Source organism: Camelina sativa, chromosome 4 (genome assembly GCF_000633955.1).
Source record: "Camelina sativa cultivar DH55 chromosome 4, Cs, whole genome shotgun sequence".
Lineage (NCBI taxonomy): Eukaryota > Viridiplantae > Streptophyta > Magnoliopsida > Brassicales > Brassicaceae > Camelina > Camelina sativa.
In genome coordinates, this window is record NC_025688.1 from 28,291,446 (window position 1) to 28,314,683 (window position 23,238).

General features: G+C 39.1%; 4 protein-coding genes and 1 long non-coding RNA gene across 19 annotated transcripts in view; 3 read left to right on the forward strand and 2 right to left on the reverse strand.

The window, feature by feature from the left end:
• LOC104784404 (F-box/kelch-repeat protein At2g44700-like) overlaps window positions 1-1,706 on the forward strand; it is a 2,719-nt gene extending 1,013 nt beyond the window's left edge. Inside the window, exon 2 of the mRNA XM_010509433.2 lies at window positions 599-1,706. Coding sequence (XP_010507735.2) covers window positions 599-1,706 — 1,108 coding nt within the window. The remainder of the gene's footprint in view (window positions 1-598) is intronic.
• LOC104783023 lies at window positions 2,245-5,225 on the reverse strand. 6 transcript variants are annotated; one of them, XR_767127.1, is made up of 13 exons: window positions 5,111-5,225; window positions 4,880-5,013; window positions 4,632-4,700; window positions 4,494-4,545; window positions 4,233-4,384; window positions 4,039-4,144; window positions 3,878-3,956; window positions 3,664-3,760; window positions 3,498-3,562; window positions 3,350-3,411; window positions 3,002-3,130; window positions 2,812-2,889; window positions 2,245-2,643 (listed from the first exon to the last, which is right to left on the reverse strand). It is a non-coding gene; the product is annotated as an uncharacterized LOC104783023 (long non-coding RNA). The 6 variants fall into 6 exon arrangements; XR_002037825.1 differs by lacking the exon at window positions 3,498-3,562 and having other exon boundaries at window positions 4,637-4,700; XR_002037826.1 differs by lacking the exon at window positions 3,498-3,562 and having other exon boundaries at window positions 4,233-4,410; window positions 4,637-4,700.
• LOC104783022 (citrate synthase 4, mitochondrial-like) lies at window positions 5,248-9,260 on the reverse strand. 9 transcript variants are annotated; one of them, XR_002037818.1, is made up of 18 exons: window positions 9,188-9,260; window positions 8,943-9,084; window positions 8,800-8,847; window positions 8,472-8,707; window positions 8,313-8,386; window positions 8,149-8,221; window positions 7,863-8,059; window positions 7,562-7,631; window positions 7,419-7,487; window positions 7,092-7,314; window positions 6,866-6,953; window positions 6,675-6,734; window positions 6,328-6,500; window positions 6,085-6,211; window positions 5,854-5,987; window positions 5,606-5,674; window positions 5,468-5,519; window positions 5,248-5,358 (listed from the first exon to the last, which is right to left on the reverse strand). XR_002037818.1 is itself a non-coding variant. In XM_019245085.1 (3 exons), exons 1-3 carry the CDS (start codon window positions 7,007-7,009, stop codon window positions 6,462-6,464), a joined length of 243 nt encoding a protein of 80 aa, XP_019100630.1. In that variant the 5' UTR covers window positions 7,010-7,085; the 3' UTR covers window positions 6,338-6,461. The 9 variants fall into 9 exon arrangements, 1 of the variants encoding a protein (XP_019100630.1); XR_002037820.1 differs by having other exon boundaries at window positions 5,611-5,674; window positions 6,085-6,241; XR_002037821.1 differs by having other exon boundaries at window positions 5,248-5,384; window positions 5,611-5,674; window positions 6,085-6,241.
• On the forward strand, window positions 12,444-18,308 carry LOC104784405 (F-box/kelch-repeat protein At2g44700-like). The gene is made up of 9 exons (XM_019244264.1): window positions 12,444-13,152; window positions 13,252-13,372; window positions 13,461-13,736; window positions 13,812-13,833; window positions 13,948-13,996; window positions 14,104-14,155; window positions 14,255-14,375; window positions 14,513-14,668; window positions 14,761-18,308. The coding sequence occupies exon 9, from the start codon at window positions 17,199-17,201 to the stop codon at window positions 18,306-18,308; it is 1,110 nt and encodes a 369-aa protein (XP_019099809.1). The 5' UTR covers window positions 12,444-13,152; window positions 13,252-13,372; window positions 13,461-13,736; window positions 13,812-13,833; window positions 13,948-13,996; window positions 14,104-14,155; window positions 14,255-14,375; window positions 14,513-14,668; window positions 14,761-17,198.
• LOC104783024 (polyadenylate-binding protein 3) lies at window positions 18,735-23,178 on the forward strand. Of its 2 annotated transcripts, none has more exons than XM_010508102.2 (12): window positions 18,735-19,194; window positions 19,516-20,066; window positions 20,151-20,240; window positions 20,324-20,563; window positions 20,873-21,094; window positions 21,171-21,474; window positions 21,579-21,892; window positions 21,985-22,088; window positions 22,183-22,286; window positions 22,388-22,461; window positions 22,536-22,631; window positions 22,805-23,178. In XM_010508102.2, the coding sequence occupies exons 1-11, from the start codon at window positions 18,927-18,929 to the stop codon at window positions 22,623-22,625; spliced, it is 2,361 nt and encodes a 786-aa protein (XP_010506404.1). In that variant the 5' UTR covers window positions 18,735-18,926; the 3' UTR covers window positions 22,626-22,631; window positions 22,805-23,178. The 2 variants fall into 2 exon arrangements, with proteins under 2 accessions (XP_010506404.1, XP_010506402.1); XM_010508100.2 differs by having other exon boundaries at window positions 22,536-22,627.

Genomic DNA, 23,238 nt, shown 5'->3' on the forward strand with positions numbered 1-23,238 from the left:
TGATGATGATTTTCAGAACGTTAAAGCGGTGTTTGATGCAGCTAATAAAAGTAGTTTTACAGCCTCCTACAAAGACTCAAGAAAGATTGGTTTATGGCATGTTCTTTGAATGGTTAACTCAAATCTCTAGCTTTGGGATATTTTTAATATTTTTTAGTGTACTTTTATTCTATGAACAACTCTTGCAGATCAAGATCAAAATTTATAGGAGTTTGATCTTGTAGTAGAGAGAGTTTTAGCAGAATTTGATCTTCTAAGCTAAGTCTCATGCTCATCTATGTGTAAGACAACAAATATAAACCGGATTTAACCGACTAAAACTGTTAGGGAGAAGAAATAAACCGGAATTTGGTGTTTGGCTTATATAAACGAAACCAATTGGAATTAAAGCTCAATTCCTTCGAAAAGTTCACTCACTTCAACTCTCGATTAATGATGCAAGACCATGTTAACGATCATGCTCTTTTATAATCTCATAGATAAACCGGTTATGGTTATGGTTAGTTGGCTATATAAACAGAAACAAAGATTGAATAAAAATCGCAATTCAATCTTTTTCATTCATTCTCAAGTTCTTTTTTGTTTAATCTCTCTCTAGTCTTCTCTTTCAAACTAAACTCCATGACAAACCACCGCAAGAAACCAACCAACCGCCGTCATCCTTTACGTCACTGCCACGCGACATGGTATTAAACGTCTTAGCCCGCGTACCAAAACGGTTATACCCAATCCTCTGTTGCGTCACCAAGAACTTGCGTAGTCTTGTTTGCTCGGCTGAGATTCAAGAGACTCGATCTTCCCTCGGAAAAGATTCTCTTTATATCTGCGTCATGGACGAAACTATGGATGAAGAATATATGCGTACTCGGACTTATCACTGGTTCAGTCTCCGCAGGGTTGTGGAGAGTACGACCGAGAATGTCTTCGTCTCCGTCGATTTCTCTTTCCTTCCCGAGCCTTGTCGTCGCTCTGCTTCCGTCGTCGCCTTTGGTCCTAAGATGTTCTTCATTCCCGGAACTAATCATCGCTCATCAAGCTTTAGGATCTTTGACACTCAATCTGGAAAGGTTCGCCAAGGACCTAGTTTGCTAGTGAACCGAACGTTTAATTGCGTAGCACTAGTCGGCGGTAAGATCTATGTGATCGGAGGATGCAGAGAAGACGATAGTCCAGCGGAAAGCTTTGATCTAAAGACGGAAGCTTGGGAAAGAGCTCCGAGTCCCGATGAAGAAGATAGTCGCGTATGGATTCATGGGACAGGTGCTCCACTAGACATAAAGGTTTGTGCTGTAAGCTTATTTGGAGGCCTCACATGTTACGATACTAGAGATGGTTCTTGCGAGACATCTGAGTTGCCTTTTGGAAAATGGTGGAACACAGGAGTGTGTGTTATAAACAATGTGCTCTACGTGTACTTCTTTCGTTTCGGTTTAATGTGGTTTGACACTGATCTGAGGCTATGGAGAGTGGTTTTTGGTTTGGATCTTGGCACACCTCAGGGCGTTGCAATGGCTGAATACTATGGGAAGTTGGCGTTTCTATGGGAGAAACCAAGTCTTGTTTGTCGTGGAAGCAAAGAGATTTGGTGTAGAATGATTGGCTTGGCTAGGAGTCAAGAAGGATTCAATGGAGCTGCAGAACCCTCTCAACTTCTCAGGATTGTTCCTCGCACCTTTAGTATTCACCATTGTCTGTCGGTTGGTTAAACTCGAGATCTATTGTTGCTTAGTACTTTCTTTGGTACTGTGCAATGATTGTTTTGGATAGGAGTGAAGTAAGGATTCATTTGACTGTACGTAGAACCATCTCAACTTCTTGGTATTGTTCCTCGAGGCTTATATAGATTGCAGCATTGTCTTTCTCTTTTAGTGTTAAACACGAGAGACATATTTGTGGATACATCAATACGGTTTACTTCTTCAGCTTTTGAAATAGTCATTATTGTTGCGGTTTCAGCATCTTGCTCTGTTCCACCTAATCTAAATTGTAGTATACTGTACATTAGCAGTACTACATATTTGCTTAGCAAGTTTTGTGTGTTGATGTGTTTCTCTTGTCCCTGTCTACTAAACCGATTCAAATGGAAACCAAAACCATATTTTATTAACCAAGAAAATTAGAAAAAACAAATGATGGTTGGAATGGAACACAATGAAAACCAGATTTGGACATCTTGTAATACAAAGTTGTAAACTGATAAGGTTTGAGAATCTGAGATATCCCAACGAACACAAAACCAGACAATAAGAAATCCGAAAACCTATTGATAAAACTGTGTTTACAAATCGATAAACACAAAGGATACAGATCGTTTATGTAATCACAAATTACAAAATGATTCCTCAGGTCGATCACATAGCGATCGACTCCACCAAGCACGCAGGCCAAAGATAGAAGAGGAGCAACGCTTCTTTATATGGAGTTGGAAGCCTCTGTTTCCATCGCAGTCTCTGCTTTTCCCTTTCCCCCAGTCAAACATTACATAGGGTTTGCTTCCACTTTCTTTAATGCCACGTCACCCCCAGCTTGGACTTCTTTCTACTTTTTTCTGACAGTAGCTTTGATGAACCTTATCATAAACTAGAAAGGATAGTTACTTTCCTTCTGGCATACATGGATCAGAGAGACCACGATAGAGCTTACCTGCAGAAAATAAAATAAAAACAGAACAAAATGTCTGAGAGGCTCCTCCTATCACTGCCGCGTACATTGTAGGCAAGTATATGCAAAGAGAGGCACCAAATCAACAGAAACGAAATGATCAAAGATTCTGATTCAAATATAAAATGAAAGTGATTCGAGGGAATATACTCATTCAAGCCATTGGCAGGAGTCGCGAGTGAATTCAAATGAAGGATCTTGAAGCAGGTCAGAGCAATACTCGTTTCCCTGCAGTTAGTGAGACAGTCAACACATGAAAAAACACCTATTACAAGAAAGGTGAATGTGAGACCACATTTGGCTATCAGAATGGTTGTTAAGAATGTCACCTGTGACTTACCTTTTCACATTTTTCAAATGATTGCCTTTGGCTTGAGATAATTGTGACTGATTTTGTGGCCAAAGTGCAATGGATTCATCATCAGACAACTTTTCTCCAAGTACTCATATCTTAACTCATCATTCAGACCTGCAATTAAAACCATCAAGTGTATCAAGAAAAAATCAGTCAAGAGTTAAACTAAACACACACAATAAATAATATTATTTATTCAGAAAATAGATATTTTGGTGTTGCAAAAGATCCCCATCTCTCTTTTACTTTCAGAAAATATCTAGGTGATTTGATGTGATTCCAAGTTACACTGAGAGAGAGAGATAAATGAAGTAAATAGTAATTCAGTAGTACCTTTTTGTTCACAGGGCTACAAGGCTCCTTGGTTCAGTAAAGTGAGGCCTCCAATCATTATTCTACAGGAAAAAAGAGGCATATTAGATGGCATGAAATCAAGTGTTCTATGCATACAAAGAAGCATAACACTTGATTAGAAAGTTACGGTGAAGCTATTAAAGATGTTTATGCATGTTGGTTAGCCCTTTTCATTGCTTGAAGATTAAATTCCTGAACAGTAAGAAATAAGATCCTAGCAGATTAATTAAACAGTTTAATTATGATATGAGCATGTTATAAAGTCTTGATACTCCCAGATGAAGGGTATTTACCTGAAAATTATAGCAGATGCATGTGGTGTACTTCCTTATGGTACTTCTTAGGTTTCATTGAAGTTGCACATGGTCTCTAGTTTTTATGATGACCTCCCTGCAGTCAGTGAGACAAGCAACACATGAAATTAAAAAAACCATCAATCACTTACAAGAATCAGCTTGAATTTTTAGTTTTTTTATGAATTTGCAAATGAAATATGCATGCCTTTACTTGGAATTCAAATTAATTGACAAAGATGGGAGTAGTTGAAGAGAAACGCCATGGACACAACAAGGTCCTCCGATCCACACTTGCAAAAAAGATTCTGAGAGTTAGAAGACAAGAGAATTCTATAATTATAATGAAATAATCTAACAGGGAATTTTACTCACAGATGGTGAAGCAGAGGATTTAGAAGAACACGATGTTGAGGTATGTTTGATACCTCTCCGACTTGTTGAGGTATGTCAAGTATCATAACATCTCCTTCAAGGGTTCCTATGCATTGAGAAAGAATCATGAGTACTAAAAAATCGTATCACTTTTTATCTGTTGGTCCCAAAAGTGAGAAGAAAGATAAACTTACATCGCAAGCAGCTTCCCATTAGCTGAGATACTATATTAGAGGCTGACACAGAGTTGTTCTTTGTAGGCTTTTGACTCTTTTCGTTTCCCATGTTATAATACTTGATAGGAGAAAGCAGACCTGAAAGTTAGGCTTTTGACTGATGAATGTGCCTGACACAATTGAGAACTCATATAAGCTGAACCAAACACAATTGAGAGAATATGAGTTCTGTGTCAAATGGTGTGTAGAAACAAAGGCGTGTTGTGTAAATATAGATACCTGACAGCAGATGCCAAGACTCCTTGAAACACCAGATAGCACGGTGTGGTACCTATAAAACGCACAACGTTTGAGTATTTTTTGATAACTATACCAAAGCGCAATGATACTTAAAAGAGATATCTGCTTCTTACGTACCTTACTTCTGTTAGACCATAGCAAGACCCCACTCTGAGCATCAACATCTCGCCACGGGTTATTCTTCACCTATAACCAGCCACCATAGCATTTGTAAGTATATTCAAATCCGAAATGATCAGCAAGGGAGTTCGCAGGCCTGCTTGTATATATAGGTGTTGTATAGTTGTTGGTGGAATATTTAAGATCCTATTTTCTCAGACGTGTCATACTTTCAACGTAATCTTATAGATAAGTAGAGGACATACCTTATGCTCTTCTCCGACAGAGAGAGATTCCATAGTCCACCAGCAGCTTCCTCAGCCACAAGTCTGTTCATTGACTTTGCCAAACCAGCAAGAATTCTGATTCTTCCTTCTTCAGCAACAGACTTTGCAATAGCCTTAAAAATTAAATAAAGAAAAATGTTAGTGTGGACCTCGAGGCAAAAGTATCAATATGCCAGTATGAAAAATGACAAGACAAACAGAAGAAGCAACCTTTGCAGCTTCTGACTGAATCCCTTCTCGCCATGATTTTGCAAGTTCTAGAAGAAGACAGATACGTCCATCTTTCCTATAACTGCTTCAGCTCGTCCACTGTCTATACTAGAAAATGCCAAGNTACTATATTAGAGGCTGACACAGAGTTGTTCTTTGTAGGCTTTTGACTCTTTTCGTTTCCCATGTTATAATACTTGATAGGAGAAAGCAGACCTGAAAGTTAGGCTTTTGACTGATGAATGTGCCTGACACAATTGAGAACTCATATAAGCTGAACCAAACACAATTGAGAGAATATGAGTTCTGTGTCAAATGGTGTGTAGAAACAAAGGCGTGTTGTGTAAATATAGATACCTGACAGCAGATGCCAAGACTCCTTGAAACACCAGATAGCACGGTGTGGTACCTATAAAACGCACAACGTTTGAGTATTTTTTGATAACTATACCAAAGCGCAATGATACTTAAAAGAGATATCTGCTTCTTACGTACCTTACTTCTGTTAGACCATAGCAAGACCCCACTCTGAGCATCAACATCTCGCCACGGGTTATTCTTCACCTATAACCAGCCACCATAGCATTTGTAAGTATATTCAAATCCGAAATGATCAGCAAGGGAGTTCGCAGGCCTGCTTGTATATATAGGTGTTGTATAGTTGTTGGTGGAATATTTAAGATCCTATTTTCTCAGACGTGTCATACTTTCAACGTAATCTTATAGATAAGTAGAGGACATACCTTATGCTCTTCTCCGACAGAGAGAGATTCCATAGTCCACCAGCAGCTTCCTCAGCCACAAGTCTGTTCATTGACTTTGCCAAACCAGCAAGAATTCTGATTCTTCCTTCTTCAGCAACAGACTTTGCAATAGCCTTAAAAATTAAATAAAGAAAAATGTTAGTGTGGACCTCGAGGCAAAAGTATCAATATGCCAGTATGAAAAATGACAAGACAAACAGAAGAAGCAACCTTTGCAGCTTCTGACTGAATCCCTTCTCGCCATGATTTTGCAAGTTCTAGAAGAAGACAGATACGTCCATCTTTCCTATAACTGCTTCAGCTCGTCCACTGTCTATACTAGAAAATGCCAAGACTCCTTGAAACACCAAAGAGAACGGTTTAGTTCCTACAAAACGCAAAACGTTATGTAATTTTGAGTAACTATACCAAAGTGCAATGATACTTTAAAAGAGATATCTGCTTCTTACGTACCGTCCTTCTGTTAGACCATAGTGGTTCAGCAAGACCCCACTGTGAGAATCAAAACTTGGCCACGGGTTCTTAACCTATAACGAGCCATCATAGCATCATAGCATGTGGCATCAAGCAATAACCGATGAGGTTTCCTAGAGTGATCCAGTCCTCCCTCTCATTCCACCAAGTACCTTCATAAAAAGGGGGTACAATATTTTAAAGGAGAAAGCCCTTCATAACCAAAACAGAGCGGATAAAAATCAGTAGAAACCATACCAAAGCATTTAAGAACAACCTCAACCATCAGAACTATAATAGACAAGTTCATATTTTCATTTAATATAAAGGTGGGGGTCTTTGCTAACCTGCTGTTCCGGAATTAACTCTTGCAGCTGCGCAATGCTGCTCCCTCCACCATTATTGGACTATAAAAAAAAAAAAAAAATCAAACTTGCAAATGAAGAAGGTTAGTTGAAATGAGCTTGAGACGCAAATAAAGGCTAAAAACTAGATGATCACACAGGACAAATACAACAAAACAAAGGAGAATAATTACCAGGTGGGTTGATGAGCTCTGCATCTGAAGCCATCTAACCGGATTGATGAGCGAAGATTGTTGCCCCTGGTTACACTTTGTGCTTGTGCTATTCCTCAACCAACATGAAACAATCGAAGAAGAAGAACAAGATTTCATCATCATATACAAAGCCAACACATGTGCAAAAGCTATCTGATACAGAGATAAGAGTCAGAGAGTGAGAGAAACAGAGGAGGAGACTTACTACGAAAGAGAGAGAGAGAGAGAGGAAGATGTAGCGCCGGCAAAGTAGAGGGTGGCTGAACAAGAGACACGCCATGTTCGAGAATTAGGATCCGGCGAGAGAGATTTTAAGGCTTCTCCATGGACTCGCACGTCTTTACTTCCTCTAGGATAGAAACATTCAAGCATGGATTCTCTCAGTCTCCGTCTCCGATTTGCTTCTCCTCCGGCCAAGACAAAAAGACCTAATTAAAAAAAATAATAAATACAATTCCCACTCTGAAATTAAAATAAGATGACCGGATAAAACCGGTTGGTTATCAAACTAACTAAACAAAGAGACACGTACCGATGTATTGGAAATTGATGAGAAGCTAACAAACCTGCTGGTGGTCTCTCGTGAGACAATCAAGCATACCTGAAATGATATTTTTTTAACCAAGGATATGGCAATGCATAAGACCAAGAAGAAACCAAAGTTGCAAATTTTACCTCTCGCTGGTCTCCGGATACCAGTGAACAAATCTCTCCAACAAAGCTTGCTTAGGTCCATCAAGTCCATCTGCAATAAATAAGCATAAGTCATTAGGAGAAGGAAACATGATCACATCTCCATCAAGTCCAGCTACAATAATTCAGCATAAGTGTTTTTCCCATAATATACTGCAACAAAAAAAAAAGAATCTGGAAAACAAAATAAGAACACACATGAGAACAAATCATATATACATCACCAACAATAGCAAATCTCTGAAAGTCATTAAGGGATAAAAAGAAGAAGATGTAACCTTACCTCTAAACAGATGATAGACGAGAAGATATCCACGATCTGCATCAAAGTGAGAGATATATATATATATTTTCAGTTCTATGCGTACCAACAAAAAACAAGTTACATAGGACAAAGCTTAAGAACAAACTCTCCTCTCGTTCAGGAAATAATTTGTGGAGCATCTCTCATCTGAATGTGTGTGTACACAGCAAGAACATCTGGGAAACACACAAGAAACAGAGTATCAGAAATAGCCAATCTTAAGGTAACCTGAAAGTTAAACTCAGCAGAGATCATAGTGTTAAACCTGAAAGTTAAACTCCCACAATGTTTTCTATTTGAACCTCCCACACAGTCAGTAATCCAGGTGCCTCCAAAATCTGCATCAAAATAGAGACTGAGATGTTAATTCACTTATATAGGAAAAAAAAGAGTAAAAGATGTATTAAGACATAAGAGGAAGAACAAAACCAATGATGTCTTTAGAACAGGGAAGAAGGAGTCCATCAAAGCCATCACTGATCGATCAAAGCATCATCCAATACCTGAAATAACATAGCAATTAGCAAAGAAGTAAACCTAATAATAAAAAGCCTTGAACGATTCAATTTAGAAACTTAGAAACCAAACCCGGAAGAGCAAAATTGAATGAGAGTGACAAGGATCAGTCAAAGCCATCACACGATCTGCAACAAAAGAGAGACTGAGATGTTAAATTCACTTATATATAGAAAAAAAGTAGAAGATGTATTAAGACTTAAGAGGAATAACAAAACCCATTCAGACGTAGCACACAGAAGAAGGAGTCCATCAAAGCCGTCACTGATCTATCAAAGCATCGACCAAGACCTGAAATAATCCAAAACCTGAAAAGAAAAAAAACAGAACAACAAGTTAAAAACCAAACCCTAGAAAAAGAAGAAAAGAAAAGCAACTGTATCAATTCAAAGAAAGACACCAGAGACTAGTTCGTGTCCATCAAAGCCATCATCATCATCATCAAAACCTGAAAAGAAAAAAAAAACAGAACAACAAGTTAAAAACCAAACCCTAGAAAACCCAATGATCGATTTTAAAAAAACAACATCAGAAACTAGTTACCACCAATGAAACGAAACGAACGAGTGAAGATGCTGTACTAGAGAGTCAGAGGAACAAAACCCCTGAAGACGTGTCACAGAGAAAAAGAGTTTCCATCAAAGCCATCATCATCATTGATTGATAAAAGCATATCATCCAAAACCTGAAAAAAGAACGGAACAACAAGTTAGAAATTAATCAAACCCTAGAAAAAAATAGATAAGAGATTCAAATAAAAACATCAGAAACAAGTTTTAGAAGAATACTGGTCCACCACCAACCAACGAAACGAGAGAGCTTGCGGAGCGGAGAGACTTTACACTCACTACAGAGAGGAACGAGAACGAAGAAGAAACGTAGTGAGGAAGATGTGAATGAGAGAGAGCGTTATATTTATAGACGGTTGAGATCTAATTCTGTTCATGTTTTAACGGGTAAGATTAAGTCGGTAGTCAAACAAACTTTGACTCTTTTGTCCAGCTGGCAATATTTCCTTTTCTTTATAGACGGTCGAGATCTAAGCATTCATGTTTTAACGGTCATCAGCACAAAACCTACAAAGTCCAGCCTGCAATTTTCTTTTTCTTTATTGTTTCGTAAATTTTGTATGAGACCGTTTAGAGAGATTCAATCACCAATATAGATCAAAATAGAAAAGGAAAACCCTAGATTAATGAATCTAACGGTTCAAAAATAGAAAAGGAAATAATAGGTAGGTTAAATCATGACCGACATTTACATTCTCTATAAATACAGCAGTAACGCTCCACTACCTCTCACATCTTCCATCTTTTTTTTGTTTTTTCGTCTTTGGTTCTCCTTCGTAACTTGAAAAGAAAGATGATGTGGTACTCTTCTAATCCCGACGGGTCCATGACTCGATGATGTTGTTTTCAACTCGACCATTCATCGCTCGTTCCTACTTGTGAAACTTTCTAGGGTTTGATCTCTCTCAATTGCATCTCTGTAGCTTTTTAATTATTATGTTCATGTGTCGCTCTGTTATTATTATTCTTCTTCTTCACGCACGAGTTTCTAACTTGTTTTTGTTTTGTTCGTCTTGCAGGTTTTTTCGGAAGCGAATCTGTGATGAATATGATCCGATCATCACCTCTCGTTCTTACTTGTGAGATCTTCGCTAGGGCTTGGTCTCTCTCAACTGCATCTGCAGCTTTTGAATTATTAGCGCCCCTCTGTTATTCTTCTTCTTCACGAGTCTCTGACTTGTTTTTTTGTTTTGTTCGTCTTGCAGGTCTTTTGGATCATCGCTTCTGGATTTCTCTTACTCCCGTCGTATGCTGTTGCAGATTCAAACCTTGAAGATGCTAACGTCTTCTCTTCACATATTCTGTTATTACTTACTTGTCGTTGTTTTTTTTGTTGCTTTAGGTTTGTGGAGGAGGGTCCTACGATTGATCGGTGATGGCTTCTAGGGTTTGTTTTCGAAATTGCATCAAGTTGCTTTTTTTCATAATGAAATTGTTCACGTGATTTACTTTTTGATCTGTTATTTCAGGTTATGATTGATGCTTTCATCGTTGAGGGTGTTGTCTCAAGGAGACAAGGACACGCTTTGTTTCTTCTAACGTCTTCAAGGGTTTTGTTCTTCCTCTTAACTCTTCTTTTACTCTCTGTTTTTCCTAATTACATATGTGATTTACTTGTTGTTTTTTTTTGTTTTGTTTTGTTGGTTTAGGTGTGTGGAGAAGGATCCTACAATGGCTCAATGATGGCTTTGACTGATCGTTGTCACTCGAATTCATGTTACTCTTCTAAGGTTTGGTTTATAAATTGAATAATTATTATGTTCAAGAGGAGACGAGGACAAGCTTCGCTTCTTTTCTATGATAAAGTCTTCAAGGGTTTGTGGAGGAGGTTCCTATGATTGATTGAAGATGGCTTTGACTGATCGTTGTCACTCTAATTGATCATGTTCTTCTTCTTGGGTTTGGTTTCTAAATAGCATCAGTTGCTTATTTTCTTTTGTGAATCTGTTCATGTGATTGACTTGTCATTATGATATTTCAGGTTTTTGGATGATGCTTTTATTGATGAGATGGGAGTGATAGCTCAAGGACACACTTCACTTCTTTTCTATGCTAAAGTCTTCAAGGGTTTTGTTCTTCCTCTTAACACTTCTTTTATTTACTCTCTGTTTTTTTTTTGGTTCCTTACGGTGCTTTGTTCTTCTCGTCTTGCAGACGTTTTGGAAGCTAATGATTATGATCGGATCATTGCATACTCTTCTCATGGGTACGTCTTCAAGCTTACTCACGGGTTTTGTTAACATGTGATCATTTTTTTCCGGTTATCATAGTTGTTTCACTTCACTCTATCGTTTTGGTATCAATAATACTCAGGTCTGGCTTCTCATGGCTATGTTTCAGATCGTACATGATGAGCTAGTGAAAATTGTGATGGCCGGAGGAGTGGTGTGTGATCTACACTTTGCTAAATTAATTAGGTGGCTGGAGAAGAAGAGTTACCCGGGTGATGCGTTTTTGGTATTTGTTGTTGGTTTCACGATCTATCATTACCTACTTATCATTTTGTTAAGTTTGTTGTCTTCTTTTAACTTTTGCAGAGCAGACAAAGGCAAAAAAGATGTGTTGGCTTCCTCTGGCTTTCAGACTGATGTGAAAATATTTCAGAAGGTTCTCAAATGCAGACACATGGTAAAGTTTCCTTTGTTCTTTTGATCAAATATCTTTCTTCCTTTGCATATATCAATCAGATATATGTTTTTTTCTAAACGATATCTGAATGACTTATGTAAGAGTGCTCTCTGTGATTGGTGTCCTGCAGATATATCACCATCAGCAAAATTACGAGCAGATGAGCATGTCCTGCAATGGGCCAGCTTCTCTCCAAAACGTTTTATTTCTAAGAGGGCTTGGACGAGAAAGGTAAAGTGCTCTTCTTCTTCATTTTTTTTTTTTTATTTTGGTTATGAAATGACTGTAGAAAAGGTACAACAATGTGTGATATATTTATTCTTGATATATAATGCAGGAAAAGGGTGTGTGTGTGTGTTTACTTACGACGCTGTTGGATCATATGAGGGAGTTGGATACGGTGCTCAAGGTTCAGGCTACACTGTGAGTTGCCCTATTTTGTGTCTTCTTGCGTAATGCCTATGTGTTGTTATCATTTGCATTTAGTTCAAGATATTACCAAAACATCTACTTAATATATATATATCAATGTTGCACAACTTCTTCATATGTCTTCGTCAATTGTTTGTCTCTGACTAATGCTTTGTGAATTGTTTGCTGTAATAGGGAGTCAAGCTGGAGGCTGACAGCATCAAGAGTGAACTCATGGACTTGAGGAAAGACTAAGCTCCTTTCGTGCATTTAGCGCAACCATGTCCTTCTGGCTTCCTGAGTTGTAGAAAACTCCTATGAACTGCTGTCGTGTTTGATGCTTCATAGAGGAAAAACCCAATAACAACAACTTCAGCCCATTAAATAATGCCCTCTTTTTTTTCTTTTTTAATAATAATAATTATGAAAATTATAATTTTAATAGGTTTTTCTTTTTTCTTTGTATGAAGAGAAGAAGAAGAAGAAGAAGAAGGAGAGATAAGAGTGGAGTGGAGACGATTCACATGTCGCCATGATGATGTTGGAGCTTCTCTCCGGCGATAGATTGATGGGAGGGGATCATCATCTCATCGGAGATTTGGGTGGGGTGGATTCGTTTTTTTTATATAATTCCGGCAAGTAACGGTGGTGGTGGTGGGAGTGTCGTTGAGTATCAGATTTGAAATTCCTAGTTTCAGACAACTGGCGAGAGCCCAAAGCGGTAGAGGTTTGGGACCAATTTACTGATTCCATGTTCTGATAGCATCTTCGTTTGAGAATAATTGTTGTCTCATAAATCTATTGCAGCTTTAATTTATTCATGAAATTGACTCTTTGTGAAAGATAGATAAAGGCATGATGGAAAAACTAAAAGACAGTGATGAAGTTTCTGAATCCAACAGAAGTGTTACTAGTTGTTGATGCCATGACTACCTGGACAAAAAGCTGCTGCTGTAGTTGTTGTATTCTATATTTTTCAAGAACATACTCTAAACATCCTGAAAATGAATAAGTTTCAGAACTAAGGTGAGCTTTTTATGTACTTCCTACAGCTCTGGTGACAACATTCATTGTAGAGGTATGAATCACAGAAGCCATTCTGACAAAGCTAGATAAGAGGTGCTGCTGCTTTGACTGTCAAGGAGGTTTGTGTTCTTCTTCTTCTTTGATCAATTCTTTCACAGAAAGTTACTTAATTAACGTTTTACGTTGATCCTTTACTCTCAATTGGGTGTCAATAATAGGTGTATCTGGAAATCTGATTAAACTGGTAGCGGATGGAGGATCTTGCAACCGGATAGAATGGCTTGACGAATTCTAGGAATGTGAGATGTGCGTTCATTTGTAGAAAAGGCAACAAAAGTTGTAAGTTTTTTTTTTTGTAGTAAAAGTTCATTTTTCTTTTCCCCTCTCTGTCTCTCTACACTGAGTTCTTCTTCATCTGTCTTTGCAGATGCGTCAAGAAGAAGATAATGAGTGCAAACTTCTGACATTAACAATTTCCCAAAGCAGACACGTGCTGGTTGTTGATGCCATGTGTCATATTATTTGGACCATCGTTGCTTGTTTTTTGTTAACAATAGATTGAAAATCTCGGAATGGGTCTAACTTCCTTTTATCTTTGTGTTTTAGGATTATCATGTTCTTTGGTTTGGCAAGATCTCTCGTCCAAAGCCTGGGGGATCAGATCACAGTTGGTGGTCCTGCAACTTTTGCTTTTTTCAGGCTGGTAACGTTTTATATTTACTTGGTCAGATTCTTTTAAATTTTTTTTCCCTGGCTCACAAATTATTCAACTCCATAGGTCGCCAAGCTTTCTTGAAGTGGTTGGTGTCTCCTATTTTATATCTAACTGAGCCTGGAAAGATTATCATTCTTGTCCTACCAGAATATTTCTGTTTTTTTCGTTGGTTTTCTGAATCTTGTAATCTCTTTTACAGCTCAAGGAACCCTCGGTGGCCTAACTCTTATCATCTAACCAAAAGCAAGGTAACAAAATTGCATCGTTATCTCTTAAGTAAAGTTTGACCAACCATGGGCCTTGTTTTGCTGAATTTTGGTTATAGTTAATAGAGTGGCCTTTCTTTCAAATATAGATACTACACTGTGCTTTTGGCTGTTTCTAGGAGTTTCGTCATCTGCTCCCAGGTATATACACATACATACGTTCTCGCTATTGACAATTCTCGTTTGAATATACCCACACTCTTCTCTATGTGATGCTGTTTTCTCTTTCTCGTTTTTCAGCTGATATGGGTCCGGGCCCTTGTACTGTCACTAGAGCGGCCAAAGAGTGTAAACATGTCCTCCAAAAGGTGACACTTAGCAGCTTAGTGGGGATATTAAGCTCCTCTCTAAACCACCAAAGGTTTGCTTCTTTGTTTTATTTACATCTTCTCATATTATTTGGTCTGTTTCATTCCTCACTCTTCACCATCGTTGCTTATTAATGATAGATTGAAAATCCTGGATTGCGTCTAACTTCCTTTTATCGTTGTGTTTTAGAGGAATGCCATGTTCTTTGGTTTGGCAAGATCTCTCGTCCAAAGCCTGGGGGATCAGATCACAGTTGGTGGTTATGCAACTTTTGCTTTTTAAGGCGCGTAACGTTTTATGTTTTACTTGGTCATATGCTTTTAGGTCCCCAAACTTTCTGAAGTGGTTGGTTCCTATTTTATTTACATTATCATTCTTGTCCTACTTGATTTCTGATTTTTCTTTGTTTTTTTTGAATCTTGTAATCTCTATTACAGGTCAAGGACCCCTCTGTGGCCTAACGTTGATGCTGAAAGAGGAGTGCTGCTGAACTCTTATTGTCTAAAAGAAAGCAAGGTACAAAACTGCATCGTTATCACTTAGGTAAGTTTGACTAACCCTTGGCCTTGTTTTGCTGAATCTTGGTTATAGTTAATAGAGTGACTTTTCTTCCAAATATAGTTACTACACCGTGCTTTTTGGCTGTCTCTAGGAATCTCGCCATCTGCTCCTAAACATACACATACATGCTTTCTCGCTATTGACAATTCTCGTTTGAATAAACACACACTCTTCTTTGTGATGCGTTTTTTTTTTATAATCCCGATTATATATGCTTGTGATGGTAGCTTTTCTATTTATGAATTACTTCCGTTCATTATAGGGTATGTTGAGGATGTGAAGGAGCCATACTCTCTTTTTGATTTTTTGGCATCGGATATTTGAGTTTTGATTGCAGTTTCTTTAAAATACATGTGGTGTTTCATGCCTTCTTGTTTTGGTTAACAATATATTGTCGTGTGTTGGAAAGTTGTGTTGCTACTCATAATCTCTTCAGTTTGTTATTTGATGTCATCGTTTACATGATTATGTTAGTGATTCTTGCTGGTAGCGTGACCTCATGGGGGCAGGCTCATAGAAGGTGAAGAGCATCTTGGTTTTGATGATAATGGTCTTTACTTCTGTCTTCTGAGGTTTCTTTCTTCTTGGGCTGTGGCTGGTTATAATGGTTCTGTAGACATTTGATAATGAAGTCCACACTTGATTATGTTTGGGTGATGCATTATGTTTGTTGAGTTTCAGGGGAGGCTAAATTTTATGGATAGACTTCTAACGAAAGTACTCAGGTAGTCAGTGAAGATTGAAAACATCACGTCCTTACATCGGGTGAAAAGGTTAGGTTGATTAAAGATGTTGTTCGATTGGTACCTTTAAATCATAGTTCCTTTCTTCCTTGGACTTATTGGCTTGCAGGTCAAAGTTTTCTGTCTAACACGTTAAAGTACCCTCCATTCTGGTTACTTGGCGTTGCAGTTTGTGAAGGTTGATTGTGATGTGTTGCTGGATTGTTCCTCTTCCTTGGTCTTGTGTCTTGCAGGTTAAAGCTAGCGTTCAGACGCTTGTTTCATTACTGATGTGCCTTTCCTATTTACCACAGAAGTGCCTAGATCATTTATGGGACCTTTGGTGTGGGTTGCTTTGACTTGCCTCTACAATTGCGCAAATGATTTTTTCTCATTTTCTCGTTGTTCGGAACACAGTTGAGCCTCTTTTTTTAAGTTGTCATGTCGTGACCATGAAAGCCTACGCTGGTGTTGCGGTTTCTAAAGTTCTCATGGAAGCATATGTGACTGGACTGGTTTAGAGACTGAAAAGGATTGGAGTTTGTAAATAGTGATTTTGTTCAGTTATGTGCTTTTGTCTGGTCGTTCATTTTTCCTTGATTTGGTCTGGAGAGGAAGAGTCTTATGTAGCTGGTACACAGGAAGTTAAATCGGAGATTAGGCTGGTTTTGGCGTCACCTTTGGTTGTTTTCTTGTTAGCATGGAGTAGTAAGAACTTTGGATTTTTTTTTTTTTATATTGGAATGTGTTGGGTTTTGACCCCATGACTCATCGGCCAAGAACTGATGATACCTTCCCAAGCTTATCTCAACTCATGTCTCTGTCTAACCTAAGAGGACTTGTTGATCTGCAGCAACAGGTTCCTATTGAAGAACAAGCTGAGATGGCTCCTCCAGCTGTTCCAATACCTTTTCAACCTCTCATCCTCGGCTCCTCCCAAAAGTAGTAGCAGCAGCATTAACCCTAAGGACTTAAACATTCTCAATCTCCTCATCAAAGAAAACTCCAGTAGCAGTAGTCTCGACCTCGGTTTCCTCACTTCTCATCTTCAATACTCCAACAACCTCCCACCCCTCGAAAACCTAGACGATAATCACTTCAGTCAAAACAGTTCTCCAGTATGTATCCATGAACCACAAAGCTTGAATCAAATTATGTTGCCTTCTCATGATCCTTGTGGTCAACTCTCGATTTAGTCATTGTTGTTGCGGTATACTGTATTCATTAATGGTTTTTGTTAGGGTCAAGAACAAGAAAGGAGCTAATTCAGTGTATATAGAACGCAGCTCAAAAACACAACAGAGTAAACAAACCATTAATTCTTGAGTTACATTCTATAATTAGACATAATCTTTTGCCGCTCATTATATACTAAAGAAAGACTTAACATCTACTGTCGTAAACGAACAAAATATTATAAACCGGATTTAACCGATAAAAAAATTGAATCGGAGAAAAAAAGAAACCGGTTTTTGTTTTGTTTTTGGCTATATATATATAACCGAAACCAAAATTGAATAAAAAAAACTCTCAATTGCTGTGAAAGTTTTCTTGAATTCTCTCCATTAATCTTCTCCTTCAAACTAAACCCGATGTCAAACCTCGCCGCTTCTAACGCCGACGAACGACCGCGAAAAACCAACCAACCACCGTCGTCTTCATTGTCTTCGCCGTCATTGTTTTCACTGCCACTAGACATGGTTTTGAACGTCTTAGCCCGCGTACCAAAACGGTTTTACCCAATCCTCTGTTGCGTCTCCAATAAGATGAGGAGTCTTGTTCGCTCCGCTGAGATTCACGAGACTCGATCTTTACTCGGAAAAGATTCTCTTTATATCTTCTTCTTGGACGAAATCTCAAGTCCCTTATACGTCTACTGGTACACTCTCCGCAGGACTGAGAACAGAACGACTGAGAATCTCTTCTACCCGATAGAATTCTCCACTCCTCGCGATCCTTGTACTACACGCATGCTAGCCATTGATACAGAGATCTTCTTCATGACCCCATGTACTACTCGTTCATTAAAGTTACGGATTCTTGACACCAGGTCTAGAGTGTTGCGTCAAGGACCTAGTTTGCTAGTGGATCGATTATCAACTAGCGTAGGACTAGTCGGCGGTAAGGTCTATGTGATCGGAGGATGTAGCGAGCGCGAACTACTAGTGGAAAGATTTGACCTAAAGACGCAAACGTTTGAAGAAGCTCCGACTCCTGATGAAAGAGATTATCGCATATGGATATATGGGGTAAATGTTACACTAGACAGAAAGGTTTATGCTCTATGTCCTCGTGAAGGTATGGCCTCGTACGATACTAGAGATGGTTCTTGTCAGAGATCTGAGATGCCTAAAGATAAATGGCGGCGTTCAGGAACGTGCGTGATTGGCAATGTGCTCTACCTTTACTTCTCTAGATTCGGGTTAATGTGGTATGACACTCAACTGATGATATGGAGGGTGGTTTATGGTTTTGATCTTGACAAAGCTCAATGCGTTGGAATAGCTGAATACTATGGGAAGTTGGCAATTCTATGGGAGAAACCAAGTCCTGTTAGTCGTGAAAGCAAAGAGATTTGGTGTACAATGATTGGTTTGCTTAGGAGTGATGTAGGGATTCATGGAGCTGCAGAACCCTCTCAACTTCTCGGGATTGTTCCTTACGGCTATCTAATGCGTTGTTGTCTGTCCGTTTCGGCTTAGACATTGTTGATGGTGAAACGTCTAGTACTACTTTCTCTTTGGTTGTAAGAATAATTGGAGCCAAGAAGGGTTCATGTAATGTAACTGCAGAACCTTGTCAACTTACTTAGGCTATATAGATTGCAGTATTGCCTGTCTCTTTCATGAAACTGATGGATATTTGAATGTAGATGATCAATACAGTTTCTTTACATGACTATGAGTGTGCTACTGCGTTTACTTCTTCATCTCTCGCTTTATTTGCTCTGTTTGAAAAACTCGGTCAAACTATATTTGAGTAAAAAGGCCCATTAACGCGTAGAATATTTATTTGGGCCAAAAGCCCATATATCGTACCGTTTTAGGTTTACAAACACCGAAATAAAAGCTTGAACGCCACGTCTTTAATTTTTTTTTTTAATAAGGAATAATATATATTAATTTATTTTTAGTCCTAACAAGCGAAGGCTATCATCTCTCCGTTAATTAGGGTTTCCTTCTCTATCTCGAGTTCAATTCCATTGTTGATCCGCTGAGCTAGGGGTTGTTCGATCCCGACAATTGTGTGGCTTTTCTCTGCTCTTTGTTCTTCGAATTGGGTTAATCTGTTCTGTTTTGGTAAGAGAACATCGGATAGCGATGCCACCGAAGGTTGTGAAGAGGGGAGGCGCCGCGAGAAGAGGCGGGAGGCTAACGAGATCGGCGGTCAAGGCTCAGAGTACGCCGATGGAATCTGCCCAGAAAGAATCTGTTAATATCGGTGAGCTATCTGGCTCCGATGCTGTGGAAGCGAAGGTGGTAGATGAAACTTTAGAGGAAGAGAATCCATTAGATAGGTCGAAGCCATCGGATTCAATTGATGATTCTGTAACTGCAGCTAATCCGAATGATGTTGTTCCGTTGAAAAGTAAGTTTTTTTTTTAGCCTGGTTTGAAAATTTGGATTCGTTTTATTTGGGATTATCTAGTTAACTCGTAGTATCGTTTCATTGTTTTTGATGGATCTAAGTCTAGCTTTGACGAAAGTTTGTGAATTTTTAGACTTCCTACATATCTGACCATAGAGATTAACAAAATAAGAATAATTGTATCTGACTATGGAATGTTTGGATTTAATCTGGATGATAACTGTTCTAGATTCTGTGGAATATAGACGTTATCTTCTGGGGTTGAACAAACTTTAGGGTACCTCGAATAGTATTAGATGTTTTACTCGCTTTTGCTCGCAGAGGAGATAAAGGATTCTGTGGATGATTTCGGAAAAGATGAAAGATTGGATTTAGATGACAATGAACCAGAGTATGAGGCTGAAGAATATGGCGGGGAGGAGTTTGAAGAGAGAGAATTGGGACAGGAGGATGTTGAGTTGGTTAACGAGGAGGAAGAAGAGCTGCACGAGGAGATTGAGGTCGAGGAGGAAGCTGGTGAGTTTGAAGACGAGATTGGAGATGGTCCGGAGGAGCTTGAGAGTGAGCATGATGATGAGCATGCTAATGAAGATGTCAAACATGGAGGAGACACTGTCGATGTGGAAAAAGAAGAGCATCATGATGTTCTCCATGAGAGACGTAAGCGTAAGGAGTTCGAAATATTTGTTGGAAATTTGGACAGAGGTGCTACCGAGGACGACTTGAAGAAAGTGTTTGGTCATGTTGGCGAGGTGACTGAAATTAGGATTTTGAAGAATCCTCAGACAAAGAAGAGCAAGGGTTCTGCTTTCTTGCGTTTTGCAACTGTGGAACAGGCAAAACGAGCTGTTAAAGAGCTTAAAAGCCCAATGGTAAATCGTCTACACTTTAGTATTTGATGGAGAGTTTGTGTAGCTTTACATTCTATATCATGCTCTTGGTCATTGGGACTGCAGATCAATGGTAAAAAGTGTGGTGTAACTGCAAGCCAGGATAATGATACCCTCTTCATTGGTAACATATGCAAGACATGGACCCTAGAAGCTGTAAGTGTCCGTAGATATGCCAATTAAACCCAACTCCACAGTACGTGGAAATCCTGACCATCCGGTATTTGTTGTTGTTCCAGTTGAGGGAGAAGCTGAAACACTATGGAGTTGAGAATGTGGATGATATAACGTTGGTAGAGGACAGCAACAATGTCAACATGAATCGAGGGTATGCCTTCTTGGAATTCTCATCTCGCTCAGATGCCACGGATGCTCACAAACGTCTCCTCAAGAAAGATGTGGTGTTTGGAGTTGAGAAGCCTGCAAAGGTCTCTTTTGCTGATTCTTTCTTAGACCCAGAAGATGAGATAATGGCGCAGGTACTCACTTTGCAGGATCATTTATTTCTTGCAACTTTCATCCTACCATGTCTTCTTTAGAGCGATGGAGGAGTTTAAAGGGGGAGGTGTGGGTGCCACCTTTTCTCTTTGCAGGATAGTAGGTTTTATTTTACCGTTTCTGGATGGTGACTTAGAATAATTTCAAAACCAATAATGAAAACAGACTCGGAATACATTTTCCTTCTGGCTCTCTAACGACATACTAGATTCTGGATTATTGATTGTTGATGAATCTATTATATCTATCTGCTCATAGTACTTAATTCCATTTATTTACTGGTGTTACAGGTTAAGACTATCTTCATTGATGGTCTGTCACCTTCATGGAATGAAGAACGTGTTAGAGACCTTCTGAAAAGATATGGTAAACTAGAAAAGATTGAGCTTGCTCGCAATATGCCATCAGCAAGGAGGAAAGACTTTGGCTTTGTAACTTTTGATACTCATGATGCTGCTATGAGCTGTGCCAAATTCATCAACAACTCAGAGCTAGGCGAAGGGGAGGACAAGGTATTCATATTTTAATTCCTTATCCATATCCACGCAAGTATTATTTTTGCTTTCTAATTCTCTTTTATATTTCTAGGCAAAAGTGAGAGCACGCTTATCTAGACCACTTCAGAAAGCAGGTAAAAGCAGGCAGTCCAGTCGCTCAGACCAGCGGTCTAGGCATGGGACTGGACGGTCTGGAAGGAGTTCATTTGCTCGTCTTCCACCCCGTAGCCTTCCTTCCTCTCGGAGTGCTAGAGGCGTTGGATCTCGGGCCCCATCTTCTAGTGCAAAGAGAGCGGCTGGATCAAGGGGAAGACGTCCACGCCCACCTCTACCTCCACCTGCAAGAGTCAGGCCTTTGCCACCACCTGCTAGGTCATATGATAGAAGACCTCCAGGTACCACACTGGACTTGCTGTTTTTCCATGTTTAGTTATCCTTTTTTACTTGAGCTTCTTTTGTGTTGATTTATCTGATCATATCTTCCATATTGTGTTTTCAGTTCCTCTGTATCCAAAGGCTAGCTTGAAGAGGGACTATGGTCGGCGTGATGATCTTCCTCCTCCAAGAAGCAGACCAGCTGTGAGCTATAGTTCAAGGCTTTCTCCTGAGAGACATCTGTCTTACAGAGATGATTATGCACCTCGTAGCTCTGGTTATTCAGATCTTCCTAGAAGTTCGTCTCGCTCTGAAATGAGGAGGCCGTTCGTGGATGACCCTTACAGTTCAAGATTTGAAAGACCTCCCAGTTACAGTGAAGGAAGACCTCGCGCTTATGAACCTCTTCCTGGATCAAAGCGTCCATATGCTGCATTGGTCTGGTTTCTTGCTCTCCGACCATTTTGTTCTCTTAATTTTATATCTTTAGACTATATGATTTGTTACTCTAACGAGTGTTCATTATTCAGGATGACGTTCCTCCTCGTTATGCGGACGTCGATGTTCGTCATTCAAGAACCCGTCTGGACTATGATGTTGGCCCTTCTCAATATGGGGAATCCTATGGGGACCGGTATGTTCTCTTTTAAAGAATATCTTCTGTTATCTGTAGTTGCAATTCTCTTTGTGCCAAGTATTTTATGTTTTTACTTCCATATTTGGTGTAGGATTCCTAGATCTAGTCTAGGATATGGAAGCAGCCGAAATTCTATGTCAAGTCATGACTCGCGTGGTCCATACAGCAGTCGTCAGGGAATGGATTATGGAGGAGGTTTGATTCAAAAATTTCTGTTGTGACTAACATAGAGCAATACTTTATTGAGATGCAAACACTAACTTGGCTATAATTCCATTATGTTACTTTTTCTTTAGGTTCTTATAGTGGCAGCGATGTAGGAGGAATGTACTCCTCTAGTAGCTATGGTGGTGATCTACCCAGAAGAGATGTAAGTGGCTTCACAATGTTCTTTTATTTTATTTTTGGAAAGTGAAGTTGTGTAACAAATTACTGGATTTGCAGGGAGGAGGTAGCTCGTATTCTTCAATTTACTCAAGCCGTGGCTTGGGTGGTAGTAGTTACTCTGGTGGTGGTCCAGGATCATACTACTGAATGTGAGTGAGTGGTAATTTTGGTTCCTTCCATTTATAGTTGCGTCGTTGTGCATTGTTTTGGTTTTCTTCGTGAGATTTATGGTTGGTTAGAAGAAGACAATGCATGAATCACCTCTTGAAAAGTCTGAGCCGGAACTATGGATCAAATGTGTGCTAAAGTTTGTAAATGAAACACAGGTTTCACATGACCGAGGCTGCCAAACAAGGAGGTTGTACCATGCAAAGTTGTGCAGAAAAGAAGCTACCAGCTGGGAAAGGAGGATTAAAGCCAGCTTCGGTGAGACTGTTGGTATATAGATGTGCTTGCATCTTAAGCCGCACTTGCATCTTTTTTTTCGGATGGGATGATAAGCTCGAGTTTTATAGAGATGGTTCATAGTTGCTGGACTTGTGATGTATCTATCTCTTAGTTTTTCATTCCTCTCTCTCTCTCTCTCTCTTTCTCGAATAATGGACGAATTTGTTGGAGGACAGAGATTTAGCTATGTTTGTATTATTGATCCATAAGTTTATTAAGGTTTCTCCAAGAAAACAATAATGTTCTCAGCCAAGTTTTAAGGTCTTCTCAGCTTATTGCATTATTCTTTATTTAGATGTGATGCTTGATCTTT

Coding starts and splice junctions, on each gene's coding strand:
- LOC104783024 (XM_010508102.2), top strand. CDS start 18,927: ATGCCACCGAAGGTTGTGAAGAGGGGAGGCGCCGCGAGAAGAGGCGGG. Junction 20,564..20,872: donor AAGATGAGATAATGGCGCAG/GTACTCACTTTG, acceptor CTGGTGTTACAG/GTTAAGACTATCTTCATTGA. Junction 22,089..22,182: donor GGGGAATCCTATGGGGACCG/GTATGTTCTCTT, acceptor TATTTGGTGTAG/GATTCCTAGATCTAGTCTAG.
- LOC104784405 (XM_019244264.1), top strand. CDS start 17,199: ATGTCAAACCTCGCCGCTTCTAACGCCGACGAACGACCGCGAAAAACC.
- LOC104783022 (XM_019245085.1), bottom strand. CDS start 7,009: ATGATGATGAAATCTTGTTCTTCTTCTTCGATTGTTTCATGTTGGTTG. Junction 6,735..6,865: donor AGAGCTCATCAACCCACCTG/GTAATTATTCTC, acceptor TTTTTTTTATAG/TCCAATAATGGTGGAGGGAG. Junction 6,501..6,674: donor AGTTAATTCCGGAACAGCAG/GTTAGCAAAGAC, acceptor CTTTTTATGAAG/GTACTTGGTGGAATGAGAGG.